The sequence below is a fragment of the Tyto alba genome, unplaced genomic scaffold, assembly GCF_018691265.1.
Source record: "Tyto alba isolate M040663 unplaced genomic scaffold, T.alba_DEE_v4.0 Super-Scaffold_23, whole genome shotgun sequence".
NCBI classification, from domain to species: domain Eukaryota; kingdom Metazoa; phylum Chordata; class Aves; order Strigiformes; family Tytonidae; genus Tyto; species Tyto alba.
Window position 1 is genome coordinate 5,352,852 of NW_024881297.1, and position 21,558 is coordinate 5,374,409.

At 40.7% G+C, this 21,558-nt stretch overlaps 1 protein-coding gene across 2 annotated transcripts in view; it reads right to left on the reverse strand.

Annotated features, from left to right (window-relative positions):
• ANTXR2 (ANTXR cell adhesion molecule 2) overlaps positions 1-21,558 on the reverse strand; it is a 119,875-nt gene that overhangs the window by 65,619 nt on the left and 32,698 nt on the right. For both annotated transcript variants that reach the window (XM_033007403.2, XM_033007419.2), the window contains exons 9-10: positions 21,437-21,532; positions 16,814-16,883 (exon numbers count right to left, since the gene is read on the reverse strand). In XM_033007403.2, coding sequence (XP_032863294.2) covers positions 16,814-16,883; positions 21,437-21,532 — 166 coding nt within the window. The remainder of the gene's footprint in view (positions 1-16,813; positions 16,884-21,436; positions 21,533-21,558) is intronic.

A 21,558-nucleotide genomic window follows, 5' to 3' on the forward strand; every position in this document is an offset into this window, starting at 1 on the left:
TCAATTTCATACAGGTTTTTTCCTGCTGTCCAATCAATTCCCTCTGCTGCCTGGCGATATCATCCTTCCTCCTGATTCCCGTTCTTTTCAGTCAGGAATATTTTCTAACATCATTTCACAATGTTTTTTATCCTCCGGCAGTTTGTTGGTTTGCGTGACGTGCTACTACCCGTCTTAAACCTATGTGGTTGAAAAGGAAGATGCATCAGTGGCTGACTACCATTGCCAGCGCTAGCAGGCACTATCTGAAATGCCATATACTCGGGTTCACATGTTTTTCAGCTCAGCAACTAGGAAATAAAACATATTTGAAACTTCAGAAGAGAAGTGCAGTACTGTTGAGGCACATTCCCTATGCTAGCAGTACCTCCGACTGCTACTCATGCTTAATTTCATTATCCTATATAAGAAAGCCTACATAAATAAAACTGCTAGGTCCACTAAAATGATCATATAAATTATTTCATACTGATCTTCATAAAAGTAGGCTTCCACATATCCTTTAGTTCTCTAGGGAACAGTGTACTTCTTTTGCAGCCATGTTTCCTATACACACAACGCCCAGGCTGCCTCCCCACACCCTGAGAGGTTTGTCAGCAAAAATCCAGGTGCACATTGTGGCTTACCCTGAAGGTGGATATTCTAACTCACAAAAAGACTGCATTTCACACTAAAATACTGTTTCAGTGTGTGAGAGAGGCAGCGTATCTGAGGAATTCCTGGACCTGTGACTTAGGTATAGGGCTTTCTTGGTTTCCCTAGAAAAAGTACAGCTTTCAAGCCTTAACAGTCGATTCTGTCAAACTTCTCACTGTACTCTCTCTTATGCATTAAAGCTTGAAGCGTCACCCTTTTTTTTCCTACCTTCCCTGTGTCGTGCAGGAAACTACATACTCCTGCTGTGATACATATTTTTTTCTTAAACTTTTAGGGACAGTTCTCTCTTGCCTTTGTATGGAACATCTGTATTAGTCTTTTACTAGCAGTGTTCTGTAGCTACCACACTTAGGCTATTTGCCACTGTGAGCTTGATGAGTCTATTAAGAAATGAAGCTGTTTTTTAGATGGTCTTTGCTAGAAAAGTAAGCAAAACAGGGACCTGAAAGACATTTGGATAACACACTCCAGAAGAACATCTTAACCCATACTGAAGAAAAGGATTGTTGCCCGGGTATCTTGACGTTTCCTTGAACTCACTAGGTTGTAAGAAAAATTCTGTGTAATAGCTAAGCTTTCCAAGTGGACTAGTGCCCCTGTTTGCAATATAGAGCTGGCCTCTGTTTATGGCTACTAACAAGCTCCACTCAAACACAGATTCCCTGATGGATTGAGAAGTGGTATCGTTACCAGTACTGCCTTCTACTAGAAAAGGCAGCTTTAAATCCCAGCCCCACCAAAAAACGTTTGCTCAGCTGATGTGCTGTAGAGGCCCGAGAGCTGCATTCTACCTCCACTCACTTATCTAAATATTTTACCTGGGACTTAGGAGAAAAACGGTGAGTAGGGATGTCTGTAAGCTATTCTCTTATACGACTTGCCTGAGTCCCAGAGGAGTGGTATTAGAGCGCATGAGATGGTGGAAACAGATCCTCAGAAGTGGCACAAAAATCTCAGTCCGACAAAAACGACCAGGAAGAAACCTGCCATTAACTGAACAGACGCGTACCACAAAGTCTGCTCAGGCCAGCTGCTGAAGGCCAGTTATTACAGACAGTTACTAAAATAGGAGCTCTGCTGCCAGCGAGGTCTACACATCTGATCCTCATTCGTGGCAACGGCTCTGTGCACCGTCCTGGCCATACGGCAGGCCCCGGGAAAGGGCACCAATAACACGTGTCATGTCAAAGTGAGAGTTGGGCCCACAGCTCATCGACTCCCACAGCCTGCGGTAAGAGCGGGTTTCGAGTCCCTGGTGCCATGTGCCACCTTGCCACTGCGGAGCTTTGCACTCCCCCAACCTTCAGGTGTCAGACAGTCTGACAGATATCCCAAGCAACAGGCTCGCTGAACACGTCAGCTCGCAGCGCAGGTACACTGCAGTAGGAACAACCAGTTTCCCTATCAACTTCCATTCTGATACACAGCTGCAGGGATGAGCCATTTCAGATTTTCATAGGAGTTGATCGTGCTCGCTCAGTTCTAGAAGCCACAGAGTGAACTCATACAGATAATTATCTCATCTTCAAAAGGATGGACCTGTCAACATGCAAAATCACTTCTTTCCTCAAACTATGTCCATAGGGTATAAGAAACACATTTTTTCATTTCTTTAGCATCCACCTGTTTGATGGGTTATGTATACTTGTGATTCATAGGAACACCACCTCTTCAAATTTGGAGTTCCAAAAAATAGGCGCCCTATTTCTTCTACTCACTCATTCACAAACATCCAAGAGAAAGACGTATACATAAATACATGTACTATTTACCTGTATCTGCACATGTGTGAGGCTTTTAGCTCAGCACTCAGCACGAATTGCAAATATTTTGAAAATAAAATGACATTCAGTGATTCTATTTTGGGGGCACTTTCATTTCCCACTGGTGATTGTCAGTATATTTTGTGAGTGTCGGGTTCCTTCAGTAAACATCAAATCAGCTAAGAGCCGAGCCAGCCTACCTCACCAGATAACATTTCTAAATCTCTGGGCCTCTGCTGGTACTTTTCTTCCAAAGACTGGAAGAAGACAATTTAAAGGGTTATGAGATTGCAGTGATGTTTTAAGACAGGCTTAGCTCACAAAGGAAGGAGGAGTACAGATTTTGGGCAGCCGGTTGTAAAGACCATACTTTCAGTCTCCCTGGTGGAGGTGATCAGAAACACCTCAAAAATGTCTCCACGGGCACTAAATGACTCATTTCATAAGTCTGTATGGCCAGATCTCCCAGCAATTATTTATGTCATTTACATCACTACACCCAGAGTATCTTAACTGCTTTCCAGATACTCAAGGAAAATTGCCTTTGCTGAGGTATGCAGAGAGAGGGAGACTAGAGAAGAGGAGGTGTCAGTGTCCCACCCTGGCACCAAAAGAAAGACCGTGCTGGCATGTGAGGCCCGTGTCTGAACCCTCACCGTGCTCGAGTCACCATGAATCTGGTCACACCCAGACAGCACAGCTATGCATGCGAGGGCAGGCTGTCCCTGAAGTAAAACAGGCCTTTAGACACAAGGAAAGATTAGATAGATACTAGTTTTGTACCAGCACAGAACAAAACCAAGTGTTGAGCTCTTGAAAGCTGCTGTAGAACAGGGTATCTCTTCAGGTCAACCCGCAACAAAACCCACAAAGAATCAGTAGGTGTAAATGTTGATGTTGCTGTAGCAACCCAGGAAGTCATCTTCCACTGCCCAGCTAAAACCTCGCCTCTGCTGAGTGACACACGTGCTGCGTGGGTCACAGCGTGGATTTTACATCTGTGCACACAGGAAGGGGTCGCAGACCCCAAGGGTAACAATCAGAGGTTCTAATAACCAAGGCCTGCTCACACCATGCACAAAAACCCCAGGTCTTCTTGCCATTATACCCAAGAACACAAGGAGTCGACCAACTTCACTAAGTCTAGCTTGAAAAACACAGCTGTGGGTACAAGCCTCAAGGGAGAGGCAAGTGCAGCCCTTCACACTGTTCCTCAGAAATAGAGCAGTGCTCAAACCCAGCATATTTTTAAGGCTTTCAGCCAGGATGCTCATTCCTATCTTCTGATCGCTTCTGACAGAGCACTTGAGTAAAGCGGAATCAAAGAGATGGCAAACTTGAGCTAATAAGCATGTGTAATTAACATGCTGTTCAGATACTCACAAACTCTATTGCTTTTTATGTACCACACGTCTAATGTGCAATTTTCCAGTGGTCCATACTTTTAAAGCTATTTCATTGTAATAGGAAAAACTGTGGGTTTTATTTACAGTACATAGCCCTTGCTCAGTGTGGAAGGGATTTTCCTATAGTTTGTCTGTGAAGTATCACTTTTTGGATGGGAATCAATCCTGGAAAACTTTGTCTGAAAAGAAGTTTTAAAAAATGTTTTTATTTATGACCAAAGTTAACCACAAGGCTCTTGCAACTTTCAACTGCATCGGTCATTGCCTGCTGGCTGTTCTAATAAGTAATTTACCAAAAAATGTAACTTGAGAAGACACAACAATTGGAATTCTTTCTCTCCTTTATGTCCACTGCTCTTTTATTGTTACAGAATAGGAACGTGGCCCACTGCCATATGTCACTACAGCTCTGGTCTAAAGAATTTCATACCCTGTGAAATACAGCTGACATTTCAATCCACAGTAACCTATTTGCAAAGTATTCATTTGCTCCTTACTTTATGAGTATCCAATAAAAGATTGCCATTTTATGACCCATTAAAAAAGATGAAAAAATTAAATAAAATTGTGAAAGACATTTGCTGGAAGTAATAAATAATTTACCTCCAATTTTCACGCACTGAAAATTAAACTGGCAACTGCTCAAAAAGTTACTAAAATTATGGTGACAAAGGTATTCTAGAAGCAAGTGTCAGCATTAAAATAACTAAAACGCTGTACATAGTAGGAAGGAAAAAAAAAAGATTTATGTACTTAAAAGGATCCTTCCTCTTAAAAAACCTTCCTCCATGAACTAATATATAGCTTTATTACACCGTTAATACATATGTGTGGGGTGGGTTTTCAAGTTCTAAATCTATCTATAAATACACATGCACCTGTATGTGTGTTTGCATCCATACATATGTTTACAGAAATCATACACTGGAAAAATCAGTAACAATGGCGGGAGAAGGGTTTGGTAAAACTCATGATCTAAGTATAATTTTTGCATGCCTATCACTTTACCCATGTAATTTACTATCCCCTACACAACAGTCAGGCAGCACAAAGGGGTGCTACCATGACCATACTTTATTTTGATGGTCACTTGAAGGATGGGGAAACTGGAACACACTGTAACTGACAATAGCATGTTCAGGTTTTTAACACAGAAATACTGACCACTGCTGACAGCTGGAGCAAATACAAGGTGTCATTCAGTGCAAGTATTTAGTGTTTTAGAGTTTGAAGGAAAAGCTCCATTGCCAAACAATACTGACCTCACCGCAGAAGGTAGAGTGAAATTTTCAGCACCAGGTGCAGCAGCCTCTGTTGTGCCACCCCTCATTTTCTGCGTGAAGGTTGAACAGCAAGGGGTAGTGGCATACACATGGAGACAACTAATGCTCAAGCTATAGGGTAGGGGAGACCACCATAGGACTCTGAGTGATAGGTGGTGATGTCTCAGTGCGGCCAGTTCCAATCTCAATTCATGGACACAGGGGTTTCATTTGACCAACTTGAGTTTTAAATCATTGGCCATTATTTGCTGGGGGATATAACTAATATTTATCCCCACATTCTCAGCAACCAAAGCACAGAGTATCCTTTCCCATGTTCTCAGTTAACAAACACGCCAGGAGCACGCATCTGCCTCTCCACATCTAGGGACACAGCCCTGCAGCACCAGGAGGCAACACGAAGCCACGGAGGAAGGTATTTCAACTCTGTGCTCCTGGTTTTGTTGCTCTTCCTAGATCAAAAGCCCCAGCTGCATAAGGACACAGCAAGTTCCCTTGGAGCAGGATTACAAACCTTGCCCACCAAATGGCCAGTGCAGTTCCACCATGCCAAGGGTCATCTATGCCTGGGAAGCATAAGAAACCATTTACTCTAGTCAATGGGAATTGTACTGGGGACAGTTAATAATCTGCAGTTGCGATAAATGGTCAGAGTTATTTTCCTCACATCAACCACCCAGACATAAGAAGGCGTGTTTAATTATTTTCCTGAGGATAGCAAGACCTGCACTCTATGCAAATCATTATGGTGTTTTGGGGTTTTGGTAAAGAATTAGTACAAACTCCACCCTCCCCCACCCTCACCCCTTTTCGTGGTGTAGCTTAGCACTGACATAAATTCAAATCATGGTTCTCTTAGGATCCCCTCGTGTTACCCCAGAACTATCAAGCTTTCTCAGCAGATTGTTCAATGCTGTCTGTTTGGGTTTGGCTTTCCAGAGGAAACAGACAGAAGTGCAGATGTACATAAGTATTTCACTGCTGGGAAGTGCTAGTGAATTTGAAAGAACTGGAAGCCAGCAATGAATTAGCTCTGATCTCCTGGAATCATGGGAACCTGCAGTAACAGGGTATGAAATGTCATTATTATGTTAAATTAGTCTATTAATTCAGCTCAGGATACTATGTCCACTGCATAATATTAAGCACTTAGTTCTGCTCACGCACTCTTTCTTAATGCTCTGGGAACACCGTGTGCCCTATTGAGGAACGTGAAGGACTGCATTAGAAATTACTACTGATCTTAACATCAGATCCATATGTCTTAGGAGCCAGTTAGCCTATACAATTCATTGAGGATGTTTCCATCTGTGAATAGTTCCCATTATAATCTAATTGTGTCAAACTAAATGTATTTCTAAAATATTTTCAGAAGTTAATATTTATAACAGACATTAAGCCTAATCCAGCCATATTTCTGGTTTCCCCCCTACCTGAGTTTATTTCTCTAGCTATTTGGGAGAGGGGAGATTGCACCATGTGAGTAACCAGTAACTGGTAACCATCATCTTTTTTATTTTTGTTGGAATATAATGATTGCATAGGGAAAAAAAAAAAAGCTTAAGTGCTGGTGCTGAAAATAAATGGTAAGTCTCAGTGACTTTGCAAAGAAAGGAATTAGTCCAGGTTGGGAGAGGTTCTGATGCACGTCACGTTTCTTTACCCAGCGCTACTGGGGAAGAAAGCTGTTTATGTTGAAAGATGTCACTATCAAACCAATGGGCCTAATTAGCCATGAGTACATCTATGATGAAGTATGCCAGTCACCTCAGCACTGAGGCACAGGAATTAAAACAACAGGTGAAAACAACCTGATTTGGAGATGCCATCCTACTGAGTTGTGAGCACAAGGAACTCACCTGACTGATGAGGGCAGCAGAAAGTTAAGAGGAAGGGGCAAGTATTCCTCACTTCTTTTTTTTTTTTTCTTTCTTGTTTTGGTGTTGGCTATGGCTACATCTCTTTTGTTAGAAAACTGCGCAGCTACTGTGCACAGGGAAGACAGAAAGGTTTTAGGAAGGCTGACAAGCCAAAGGAAGCCCAATATTTGTCCTGATGTCTGGTATCTCCTTTTGCAACAGCAGACTGACGGTTCTCCTTCATTGAGCAGTTCTAAAGGTACAGCTGTGCAACTGGTTACTGAGAGGTAACTAGTCATGTGGATTTATTGTGCTTTTGCCTTTTTATAGTAATGGCTGGTACTATCTAGAATGTGAAGTACTTTAGTCAACAAGCTACCTCTTAACCAAGAAATCCTACTGATTCCTAATTTTAATTGCTCCCCTGTTCTCTGGACAAGGCATTCTTCAAGCTACGTGTAGTCAGAGCATAGTTTATAGTCTGAGGTTGAGACTTTGAAAATGGATCCTTAAACCCACACTTGAATATTTAAACAAGTAGCTTAACTTTCAGGTGGCTAAGAACTCATCCCATCCATTGCCCCTTACATTAACAAGTAATTTAGTTCTGTGGCCAAATTAATCTCTTGCTTTAGTTGTCACAAAGGTTGGGATAAGGTTATTTAATTAACAAGGCCACAAAAATAAGATAAATGCAGCCTGTTAGTTGGAGAGAGTACAGAAAAGGCTCAACAGACCCCATGAACTCTTACTTTTTTTCTTAAATGGCTCTGAAAGATACACAAGTCAAATGTGCAGCCTGCAGACAACTTTTCTTTGGCACTTCTCTGTGACTGCAACACATTGCCCAAAATTTTACCTTTCTTGGCCAAGGAGGGAAAAAGTGACACAATTAAAATAATAATTCCAGCCTTAGCTATAGAAAACAACAGTAATTATCTCCTTCATTTAGTTTTCAGCTACTGATTTCCGTGTCACAAGAAAACTCAGTGAAGTTAGATACAACTTTCTTAATACTACTTCAGGAAAATAAATTAATGTTCTAATCAAATTAATGAACTTGATGAAGTTATGGGCTTGTCTAAATAAACAGGTCATCTCGTATGTTTATCTACACACTCGAAATCACAGGGTTTTGTGTGTTTGAGTATTTGCAGGCAGTTCATGTGGGAGATATACCTGGTGTGACTTGTGAAGAGCATCATTTAAATGTATGTTTAGACTTACTTTGTAATAACACATTCAGAATTTCTTAGCTTATCTACTTTATTATTTTTTTTTCCATCTGCTAAAAGGAATGCAGAAAGACAAAGACTAATTTTAACTTAAAATTGTTATTGAGTTACTAAATAACACAGTGTTGAAAGGTCGCAATGTAGGATGAGCACAGCAGTGATTTTCAGTTCTTAAATATGCGCATTGTAGGCAGTGTGACTGTTGGATGAAAACTGTGTGTGTGAGAGGTATTACAGTGGCTGTGGTGGTCTGTTATGCCAACACTGAGCTAATAGATGAGAAAATTGGTGCTGGGTTAGGTCTAAATTTTAGCGTATTGCCTGCTTGGATTTTTAATGCTTGCAGTGTTAGAAAGAAGTACGACTGTGTAATCTTAACAATAAGTTAATGACACTTTTTGTGTGGGAATGTAAATCTGCTTATCATTCACGCCCAGCCCCCACTTGCACACATTTCCAAAGGCATTCATATGCCTCCTTTGAGAGAGCTAATGATAACTGTATCGGCTCTCTTCCTATTTAGATATTTATTTCATATTTGCTTGAAGAATCAGGCCAATGTTTTTGAAAGCACATTTAACTATACCATATGCCTACTTAAATCATCCCTATCAAACAAGTTGTAGGATGATGCTCTGGTTCATTCTGTTCTGTTTTCCCTTCCTTCACAATGTGTTTATGTGTATTTATCCAATTTGTTCTGTTCCTCTTGCCAAATTGCAGGTTTGAGATCTCAACTATGCGGGGGCAGCTGTGCTATTGTTGATGCCTTACAAAACAAAGGTCACAGACTGAGCCCGTATCACTAGAACTAATGACAGCTGCATGTTAACCATTATGGTACAGGCACAGAATGATCGGAGTTCATGGACCCTCAGAAGTAGGAATAAATCATACCTTGCCCTTTGGTAAGCAAGAACTTAAGTCTCATTTTTAAGAAGTAATTTTTGTGCAAATTAGCCTCTTGCAAAATATCCTGCTATTTAATTTATTGACATTTTTTTTCTAGACAGAGGGAAGAATTAATAACTTTAAACAGCCCCACAACAGAAAGCCAAAATCTGAAAAACAAAATGATGGCTGAGTTGGAAGGAATGATCTCTTCTGCACGTAACTAATATTAGCTTTTCACACTTTTGAGATCAGTAAGAATTACCAGCTGTTCCAGTGTAGGAAGCTATTGACCACATAAAGAAGTAGGCTACCACGAGATGACATTTCCTTCAAAAGAAGGTTGTTTCCAAACCTAGTCCAGCAACTCCAAGTAATGAAACAGCAGGGCAGTACCGATTCAAATGTCTTTTGTTTGGTAAGAGAGATCAATTTGCAAGGCTTGTGAATTCAAAACTATTTGCCCCTTGGGTGGCCTGACATATTATTTCTTCTCCTGCTGCCTCTGGGACCAGAAGCCAAGAGTCCAGAGTTATTTAAAAGGGTGTTTCTTAGAGCTACATGTAGCTTTTGAAATACCAAAGAAGAGGGAATAGCTGGAGCAGACTAAGGAGATGAGGCACATGTCCACAGACACAGCTCTGAGACTATACAGCTGGCTTTGAGGCTGGCTGTCTAAGGCTACTTCACCAGTGTGCTGTTAATTATTTAAAAGAGAGCACTGGGGAAACTACCATCACATCTGTCACCCACACGCAGGCAGAACCTTCACTCATTGCAGGACCAGATGTGTTTATTTGAAATGTGTACTAACTAGCTACTTAATGGGTTAGAATTATTAGCCAGAAGTTAATTGGGCAAACATATTAAACATCAGTCACCTTACAAGGCATCGCTTCTTTAACACTGCTTTTACTTCTTTAGAGCCATTATCAAGCACAAGAAAAAGGAGGGAGAAAGTAAAGATCTCATAAAGGAGCTGCAGTAAAAAAATACATTTATGAAATCTGACCACAGTCTACTAATGAAAACTGCAATGCTCCAGGTGCCTTCACTGTGTGCCTCTTAATACTGCAAGTATACTAGCACATGGGAGGAAGCAGGGAGGCTGGTTAAAGGACCTACAGGTGTTGGAGAAAAGGGAATTAACAGTGGAAAAAGTTTTTTCTTAGTATAGTTGAGTCGAATTTGAAAAGGGATGTCTTTGTTACTTGTGCATATATTGTACACATCCCTGAAGATGCAAGCACTTGCGTGGTATTCTGCCAGCATAATGAACTCGGAAACATTGCTAGCCAATGTAACATGCTCTTGATCCCCAAGAGATGAAATTCAAAAGTAATTTTTAAGTTTCTGGCTCACAGATTCATGTGACAAGAAGCAGTGGATGGAGTAAAAGCATAATATGCTCTATCTTTGGGCTAGTCAGGGCAGGGGGGGGAATACTTAGGATCCTTTGTTAGAAGCCTGCCATGACAACCATTTTGTGGAACACCTTTCAGCTGCTCTCGAAGGAGAGCAGCTGTCTAGAAACCAAATGATGTCATTTGCAGGATGGAGCCCACAATCCATTCATCTTCACTGTGTCTGTTTGCTTTCACGTGTCCATGTTCTTCCTCTTAAATCTGGTGCTGGTATTAATAAAAAAGACCCTTTGAAACCGAAAAGCAAGACTCGAAGTACCACTGTTATGGAAACATCTTTCACTCACAGCACCTAGAATTAAATATGAAGCACGTGCTTCCTCTTTGTATAGAGAGATTGTTTCCCAGGGAGGCAGAAACTGAGGGCAAGAGTGCCAGTGCCAGCTTGGGTGTGAATCCTTGGGCTTTCAGCTAGTTTTAGTTTTTGCCTGCATAGCTTCTGTAAAGAATGTTCAAGGCACCTAAGTACTGAGCAGGAGCTTCTTGGTGCATCCTGTAAATTGCAACAAATATGTTTTAAATGGACTCCCACTGTACTGTTTTATGTGAAACTGTTTTTACATTAATTTGTTAGAAACCCATAAGAAGAAATGCAGTGGATTCACAAGTCTACTCCAACTGCAGAGCTACAGGCTCTTCCAGAAGACAGAACCTTGGCTTCCCTTAAGCTCCTATTGAGCGATGCTCTCAAAGACATGTTTAATGTGAGGCTTGTGGTTAATTCCCATTGTCCTCAACCCTGCATGTGATCCACAGCAAAAAGCAGGGCAGCTAATTCTGTGCTAAATCTGTACTTCAGAGATTAAGATCATACTACCAAAACTTTGGCCAGAGAGAGAAAACTCTTGCTTGCATTCAGGCTATCACAGGCTACAGAAATGGTATAAAAATGGAGCTTGTTTTAGCACTAGCTCAAACAAAAATAAAGGGCAGGTAATGCAAACTGTCAAAAAAAAACAGCTAGATAGCATTAGTGAACATTACAGGGCTTACTTCTTGCTGCAGAAAAAAACCAATTTCTTTTCTAAAAGCGAAACAGAACCCCAAAAAGGTGTTCTCTTCATATGTAGAGAAACTGAGAAACTTCTTAAGAAGAAGACACATGGATGAAATAGGGGGTTAAGCTAGTTCCTAAAATAGGTTACTTCAAGGCTGAAGGTTCTACATAAAGTATGGAGATGGTTACTTCTTTCTTCCCTCATCTTTTCATTCCAAAGAGATAAGGGAAAATAACTGAGTTGTAAAGTCAGGATCAAAAGAAAATCAGCGATAAACCAGAAACAAAAATATATTAAAATCTAAAGACCTGAGAATTGACAGTGCTGAAACCAGGCAATGCTGCTTGTGTTTCTGAATTCCCCCAGAGCTGCCATCCCATTCAAAAATGAGTGCAAAACAAGCAAAGCAGCTGCTGTCAACAGGAAGAACAAAGCCTTGAATGACACAGGCTCTGCGTGTGAGAAGTCTGCTTAGTAGCCAAATAAAAGCATGTCTCAAGGTAGTATTTGTAGCTCAGAAATGTAAAGCAATGTACTTCAGTCCTAGAGATCATTTCCTGCTATGTTTTCTTTCTAGGACAAAATTTCCTACTTTTTCATAGTTTTACAAGTCTGAGTTATTTATTCTCCAATGACATCCAGACTCTTGTAGGACTTGCTCAATAAGGTTAATTTTTCCCTCTGTAACTCCTTATTGGAATGTCTGGGTAAGAAGTACATTTAAAGTTATCACTAAACTTGTGGACTTGTGCTGTTGCCAAGAGCTTTTACTACCAGCCGTACAATATTTGTATTGCAATACAATTACTACTAGCAATAAAAAAAATTATCTCATGCATTGTTGTGTGTGTTGTTTCAAGTGAACTGCGTACTAGAAACTAAACTTAAGCCACCTACTCTGAAACTGAAGGCAACTAAGAATTTGGGAATACAAGCATAGTAATTTTCCTTCCTTCCTACCACACAAAAATAATTCCTATTTAATCTTTGCTCTGTAAGTGCCACCAGCTGTTCATGTTGGACAGGACGTAGGAAGGGATATATGCAAGCTGAAGCCAACATGATTTGAACAGAGAGCAAATAAGGTCATTAAAAAACAGTAGTGCAGACTGTACCATCTCTCCATGAGATCTAATCATAAATCCAAGGTAACTGTGAGCAAAGTTTATGTTTGGACTTTTCCTTTTTGGTTTTGGGGCTTATAAACCCAAGGAGAAAGATACTGCCCAGTTTTGTCCTAGTGTATCCCTCAGATAGGTAGAGGCAAGTGCCATTCACAGCAAGGGTGTCAAAATGTGACTCAACTGAGAGATGAAAACTATGTGACACTTAAATAAAAGCAGTGATCCCACTTAACCCAGCATTTGCCCTTCTATTGGTGTTTTGAAACACATAACCAACTTTTTGTACGTGTGCTCGGGTAGACTTAGTCAATGTGTTTCAAGAAACTAATTTCTCTTGTTGGACTAAGGGGTAAATGCTCACTTGATTTTTATGAGCTAATCTTTAAACAAACACTATGAATTTAAATGCAGGATGCATGAAGGTGGAAGCTGGCCAGCAACGCTGCAGATGCATTAAAAAATAAACTATTGTAGTTCTCTGAACTGTTTTAAGAACAATGATAAGTTCCCAGCCAATTGGTTCATTTTGAATAATTCACCGCCTAGCCTAGGCCTAACTTTTGCTTTGCTTAGCTGAGTACCTGCACAAGATCAAATTGGGTTTTTTCAGCAGGCACCAGCAAACCCAAAATCTCTTACTGTAATGCTCCAGTAAGAAACTAGAGCTCAAATACAAACTGAGGTAATTTAGTAGGAATGTAAATATTCACTACAAATATTTCAGTAAAATATTGTATTGTTGTGCTATTTTAAACTTTTATTATTGTCATCCACCCATCAAATAAAAGAGAATTTGTAAATGTTCAGGAAGTAACAGAAATTTATATTCTTCTGACAATTTTTTCCATTGAAGACAGAGGGGATTCTATCACTGGCTTAGAGGAACAGAAGCCATCTGTTTGTGAAGTCAAGCCTACAGATACATTTTCTGACTGCATACTCTAAAAACTTTGAGCAAAATGAAGAGATCAAAAGCGAAGGTAGCACAACAAGGTAGAATTATAAAAATATACCAGTTCTTCCTACACTGGCCATCTAAACAGCCACGGGCTCTGTTTTCTTTCCAAAGTACAATGACTACAGAGACATGTGAAGTAACAGAGAGGTCAGAGAAATCTCTGATTCAGTTAGATTCTACTGCACTGACCATTTAAAAAGCCATATATCTTTAGAGTCTCACAAAAGATTTGAAAAAAAAGAAAAATCAGTTCCCCTTTTTAGCTCAGGCTTGAATTTGCTGTGCTGCTGGAACTCAGGGAATCAGAGTCCTTTTTAGCAAACTAGCTTAGTTGTAATGTTACACTCACCCTCACAGCATATAAGTGATCTCTCAAAGTATACGAATCAAAGCAATTTGAGTTGGGTTTGTCTCCTCATCTTCTTCCTGCAGAGTGTACGTGGTACTACTCCTTTCTGGATTACTTCAATACTTTCTAATATTTTTTATAATGTATAGGTGGTTCACATAGATATCTCAAGTAATTCTCAGCTGTTAGCTAATCAGGGGTCTTTTAAAACGAGCTGGTTTTGTAAGCAGACTATGTAGTTTTGCACTTCAGAAGTGGCATGACAAGAAGGTTTTTTAAATGGCACAAGCAGCACAGTCATGTTGCCACATAACCTAAGGATACCACATCCATCTGCTACATGGAACTGTTCAAAAACAGGCTTTGAAAAGAATGCTTGGTTAAATCTACAGCTGGCATTTTGGAGGCTCCTAACTAAATGCAGCCAGCTGCTGGAAAGAAAGTAGAAATATACAGTGGAGTAAATCCAGGAGACCAGGGGTTCACCAATCCAACATCTTGGTTACTTTGGCATTTTATCTATTCCACATGGGTTTCTACTGTTCTACATGCGTAAACTGCAAATTCATCAGTCAAAAAGAACCATCTTCAATTAGAAGAATATAATGAAACCTGTTAAGTGACTCTTTAGCCAGAAACAAAGCTGCAGGTTTAAAAGTCACAAAGCTAACTTTGCTTGGGTTGTTCTTAATTCCACTAAAAAAGAGCACTACAAAAAGAGCAGACGGGTTGTTGCTACATTAGGGACTAATATTAGATCCACTACATGAGGAATTACTGGGAGTTATCCAGCAATAGCCTGAGCTGTGCCAATGGAAAGTCAAGAGTTCAAATATGTACATATCTTTCATAGCTGTCAGTCTTCTGCAGAGCAAACTGTTTATCTCTGGGCCAAAGCTGTAACTACTTCAATAGCAGGTTATTAAAGTATATTTCACACAGTAACTTTTGAAAAAAAATTGTTTCCTGTGAACCTGTACAACTTCACGTGTATTATTCATGAATTCTTTCCTACAAACACTGCTGAGAAGAAACGTGCCGTAATTAGGTGCTTGATCTACACTGCAACTACAATATGGTGAGTTGTCTATTTCAATAATGCTTCACAGGCCAAGAAAGCTCTTCACGGAGTTAGAAAAAAATGCAGCATGTTCAAATAACTTCCACTGTGCTTTAGTCTATATAAATATTCCATGCATTTCACATTGATTTGGCAGGATAGGCTGTTTAACTACTCTCAGATGAACAGTGTGTAGAAAAGCATTTACAGCTTCAGGTCTTGGGGTGCTTAATACTGGGGGCCTAATTTGCTACTGGTCTTTTGTTGTAAGGTAACTCCACTGAAATACTTGGCATGGAGAGGAGGGGTTCTTAACCTGACTGATTTACATGGTTCTGATGACAAAATTAGTTCTCTTACAGCTGCACATGGTGTTGATTTGTTTTAGCTAAGACAGCAGTTTGTTACAGCTGTTTTGTTGTACACTTGGCACACAACCACATGCAGCCTAGCTCAACTGAAAATGGTGCAACTGCACTGTGTAATCTCAAGGCACGTAGGTCTAGCAAACTCCTGCTGCACACAGGACAAGACCAACATTTTGCATAGCTATGGAAAAGGCAGCTTGACTAGAAGGAAAACGTAACAGCATTAAAAATGCATCCCCCTTCCTCTGCTCTCTGTGTCACTCTCCTCCATGCTTGTTTTCCCTGCATTGCCATAAACCAGCACTCGCTCCCCAGAGGAGAGCTTTGGCTGCTGCGCAGAGGCTACGATGCAGCTCCTCCGCAGTGATTCACCCCACTCTATTCCACTGGGGTTAATCACTGAAGTTTCTTTTCTTCTACCGCTTTCCAACTTTTCTCCTCCTGGTTGCCACTTAATGCGAAAAACAGATGTGTGTTTGGGATTTTGCTATCGGTCTTACAGCATGACGGAGGCAGTTGATTGTTGTTTAACTCAGAAAAGTAACTACTGGAAATCATCTATGCAATATGCTTAAGGTCTTAAAGTGCTAAGAACTACCACAGAAAAATGGCAATGCAGATCTGTAACAAACTGCTGTGCTTTCTACTGGATTAATAGTAACCTCATGCCCAATAACACTCTGAGAGGAGCTACTTGCAAAACAGGGAGAAAGTCAACAGCCTGAAAGCCTTTGCCCTCATACAGGACCATGATCTGACATGCAGTTTCCTGACTTCTGATTAGCTTAGAATTTCACAAGTCTGAACAATGAAGTTGAAGTGATCTTAAAAGCCCAGGGCATGTCAGAATTTGAGAGGAGGAGGGAAGGATTAGCTCACCAAGGGCCAGAAGTAATGTGCAGCCATGGCCAGTGACACGTAGAATAAGGCTAGAACTGCAGTTTAGCCACAGTGCTGTTACGAGATTACTGCCGTTGTTATATTAGTGCCTTGTTTTATCATTACATGTTGAGCAGTGGTACGCATCTTGACACATAATTTTAATAATGGCTTGTAAGTGTCAGTGATAATGTAATCTATTTAACAGTGAGCCTAAAGATTATCCAGAAGAGAGCATATTATGCCCTGTTAAAACAGCTAATCTGCATAAAACTTATGACAAGCCAGACCTTTTCAGTGTTTAATAAACTGGCTGAATATTCATTTTTAAGGCACTGTCCAAATTGGTTTGGTCACAGATGACTATTTAAAGCCCATTCCAAAGCTGGCAAATACACCAGGGAAATAACACAAGAATGGGGGGGGAAATGCGACAACAGACCACCCCCCATAAAAACAACAAAAGACTGCCTCTAGCCAAAACCTCTCATGATTAACATCAGCAATAATGGGTCCAATTCTAGCAAAACATAGGATGACATTTGTTTCAAGTACTTACTGGCCGCTTTTGTATAGGATTGGTGCAGGGCAGAGCAAAAAATCAGATTCCACCGTTTTTGGTTTTTCATCTGAAAAAACAAACCACATGAGCTTAATACACTGTGCTGCTTCAATGAGAAGCTGATGTGTGAACATGCTATGAAGTCTCTTGTCTTCTCACAGTATGCTGGTTTGGTAATGTCTGGAAGTTGCAAGCAAGGCAGGCCCAAGCGCCTTTTTAAAGCTGCACCTTGAACTTGCAATCCTGGAGTTGGCTTTAAATGAAAGTGTGAGCCCACATTACACTGCTTACTTTATTTTACTCAAGTCAGCTTGTGTTCTTCCAGAGAGATAATTTCCTAGAATTGAGACCATTTTTGCAAAGAGTAAGAACATTACTGGGGGTTTCCTAATATTTGGAAGGTGAAGGTTTGTTTCTAATTAGCTCCAACTCTGTGCAATGCATTCAAGGACTATTTTATCAGCTGTGATTGGAGTCTCTATTTCTGCAGTGTTTCTCATGCTTTTCTGTCTCTAGATGTTTGCATATCTCTTAAAACTTATAAAGTGTCTATTTCTAGAGTACCATGACCAACAGAGCACTCTTTTTCTGAAGTTATGGAAAGGAGAGGAGGGAGCTCTTCTACCTCATGTGTTTGGTAAGCTGGGAAAAATTCTGCTCCTGTGTGCAGAACCATCCTCCCAAACTTCCCCACAATAGGATCATTAATTTCTGTACTGGAGTTGTTCCTGCAAGCATGGACTATTTCCTGATTTAGGGGTGAGAGCAGATAAATGATCTGTCAGATAAACTTGGAGATGACTCTGTCCTGCATGGGGGGAACAGGCAGACATAGAAGTAGTTTAGGGGCAGCTGAAGGAGGAGCTGTTAACATAAATGAGCTTTTCTTATGTGCTATAATCTGCACTGACTGCTTGGCCTAGATTTGGGGCTAGTTGTGAGGTGGGGAAGAGGGATTAGCACATTGCCATATGTTTTTGTCTTAATGGTATGTTTCATAGATTATTTTTCTATCTCACAGCTACATTTGGCAGGTTTCCTTTCTAGCATTTGGTAATGGTTCTTTATAAATGCAAAAAGAGAAACATGCCAAATGCATCTTTTAAAAGCAGAAGAACTGACAATGTAACGGTTTGCTCTGAGGCTGGTCCCAAAGCAGAGACCAGTCTATCAGTAAGGGGAACTCTAACATTAAAGTACATCTTCATGCAAGTACCCTCTGTTATACCCTCAAATGGGTTTCAGACCCTCTGTTATGCCCTCAAAAGGGTTCTGCTGAGAGACTGACAGTTTTTTGTAGAGGAAAATGCAATGATACAGGAACAATCTTCTTTCCTTGGGACCATCTCCTTCCTTCTGCTACTGCTCAAAGCGCCCTTCCTACCTTATTGACCATTCTAGCTAGTCTCTTTTAGGTTTTGTCTGAAGCAAAACTGCTTGGAGCCCAGCACAGAGCTGTAGAGCATGAGTTTGCATATTAGGGGAAGTATCACATTAAATTTCCCTATTCCCTTCCTATACTACTCCCTAAATGTTTGCTGTTGTCCACTGCTAAAGACAAGAACCTTGGTCAGTTGTAGCAGGCTTCTGGCAAGACCCCATATAGCAGATTGGGTTTTTACGCTGCAACGTATAATAAATACATCACTACGCCATTCCCTCCCCTTCATGTGCTTTAGCGTACCCTTTCCTGAAGCCAAGAAAAGAAAAAATAGCCCAGAGATCTAGTTGGACATTTTCACATCAGATGCTAGCAAGTATTTGAGGGCTCCATCCTGTTCAAATATAGTTATTTCTACCATCACAAAGCAGACATACACATGCCATACAGCCATAAAAGACGGAACAATTAGAGAACTGGAGAAAGCAGGTTCAGACAGCATTTCAAGAGGTCATTTAAAGAAGGCAACACGCTTCATACATTGTTCAGTGGCACTCATCTAAGCTGTTAAAAGGCTTTCTACGTAATCTATTCCAGGCCTGAGAAATGGTTACAGTGAGAACCATTCTTCTAACATCTCACCTAGATCTGCTGCAGAATTTGAAGCCTCCTGCCTCTTGCTCTCTTCTCAGTGGATTGGGAGAGCCCAGCTCATTATTTTCAGCCCTGAAGCAGCCCATACTTAGTAATTACTTTGGCCATTCTTCCTTTCCTGTAGAGGTAACAAACCAAAGTTTTCTGTCCTTCTTTACAGCTTGTGGTCTGGACTTCTGCCTATCCTTGCTAGCTTCCTCTGGACACGGTCCACAGTGGATTCATTCCCTGCTTGTAGCATGGAGCACATCAAAAATCCAACTTCCTAGGGGCTATCGTTGGCAGCACAGCACCAGTCATTAAGTACCATAAGCCCATTTCTTGTATGCTGCTAGCATTGCTACTAAATAATGCCAAAACTTTTAGTCTGACAGTAGCAACCATTAACAGAACAAAGGAGGTTTACATCTGTGATGCTTATGGAAAATGGCTAAATCCCCCCTTAACTCTTGTATTCTATAGGTCCTTATCTCCACCAGTACCTTACTGCACACCATCAGAAGATCCTGAATGCTATGAGTGCCACTACGAATGTAACCATATTGCTGCAAGCCTCAGAACAGTCATGTGAAGAAGGTATGTGCTATTGTTTTAATTTCTCAAATGGACAGATGGGGTATAGTGAAGTGACTGCTTGTGGTGAACAAGTCAAGAGCAAAGCAGGAATAGAACTGAGGTATCCTTATGACTTGCAAACCAGCCACTTAAATTGAAATTTAAGTTCTAATTACCTTCAGGTCATGTAACTGATGTCTGAACCATTTACCCTAGATAGAGTGAAATTCACCTGGAACTAAACTGGTCTCTTTCCTCACTTGTCCAAGTAAAAAAGGTACACCATGATAATAAATACACAACTGCAGCAATAATGTTGCCGCCTTCCAGATTCTAGCTCTATAAGGCTAATTTATGCAACAAGTTTAAATAAGCAAGCTCTAGTTTAACATAGAAAACAAAGGTGACAATTTTAATTGAAACTGAAGGAAAATTTATACAAGCAGAATTTATTTACACAGGTTGCCTTTATCCAGAACTACCGTAGTATTCTGTTATTCTTCCAAATTATTTTAGATATTTAACAGGCAGGAGAGATTGGCAGCCCATTCAAGTATATATGATATCCAAAGCAAGGAAGAAAATGTACTGGAAACACAAGTTCAATTGGGTAGGAATTTAATACAGGCTAATATAAAAATCAGACGGTTGGTACGGAAAAAGTTAGTTGGGTTTTTTCTACGGGTCTATTTTTGGTCATTTTCCAGTCTAGCTTGCTTCTAAGGGATACTGCTTAGAGCAAGAAGTTGGATGTACTTATACTAGCCATCCACTTTAGTTTCTGGATATAAAAAATGGCAGAGATTTCCATTAATGGCATATTTTCCACCATCATCTACATTGTGCCAGTTCAGGGTACAGAGCAGGACAGGGAGACTACTCCAAATTCTGGCATGACTTTTCATCTGCCCTGCTGCAAGTTAGTGCACTAAGCAAGAGAAGACCAAGTCCTGAATATTTTGCTGAAAATTAAATTCTCCATGAGCATACTTAAGTAGGTAGCAAGAAGACAATAGTCTGCACCACCTCTCAATTACTTTTAGAGCTTGTCTAACTTCTGCCAGCATTCCATTCAGAAAAATTTCCCCAGTGACACTTGTAGTTTGACAAAAGAATAACTAAGGATTGTAACATCTAGCCAGTGAGTACTCACATTAAAAAAAAAACAACCAAACCACCCATCTGCACGCACTGCTGCCTGCCTCCCCCCCACCCTCCCCACACACACCGGGGGGAGGGAAAAATCAACAGATAAAGCTACAGGGAAAATGCCTGTAAAATATGCCATGGTCACTCTATCTGAAACAGAATTCCTTTCCAGAGGTCAGGAAACTAGAATCCAGACAGGGATCTGGTTGCAGCGAGACCCACTCCTGGAAGAAAGTGCTGCTTGGGATACTGAGCTGATGAACCATGTCAAAACACAAGGACAAAATAGTACCAACTGTTCTGACTCGACCTTATTCTATGCTACTGCAGGAGCTCCAGAAAGAACACTGACTCCATGTCATGGAAGGGCACCCACACCCTGGCAAGCCCCTGAAATGCACCGCACAGCGGCTGTACATCTGGTACACCAGACAGAATGGGCAGACGTGCTCCACGATAACAAGGTAAGTGCACCTTGGAAAATAGTTCCTTTTAGGAATCATGATGAGAGCCTATGTCAGGGCCTGGGCCATCTTACAAGAAGGGGTATTTGGTTGGTACATTATGTGGTCATGTTTTTTTCACCAGCAAACATCTGTTTACTTCAACATCAGGAGCCAGACAGTTATCACCATGTTAATTCACGCAGCCAGCGGGGCTGCCAGACACCACTCACAGTTTACAGCTAATGGCAATTGGTAGCAAATTCAAACCAGTGAGCAAGGCGTGAAATAACTTACATCCTCTTACTAATCCTCAGGGCTTTCCTGTTTTCCTCCTCTTTGATATTTTTATTTCGATTTTAAATCAGGTGATGAGAAGCAAAATAAATCACTTATTATCAAATATAAAGGCAGATCATCTCAAACTTCAATACTTACGAATTGTAGTTCCGTTCACTTGATATGTACAAGTAATACCATCAGTTTTCCCACCAAGGGTTAAGCCACTTCCTCTAAGAACAACTTGAAACTCCTCTGGAGAGAAAAGCAAAAACCAAAAA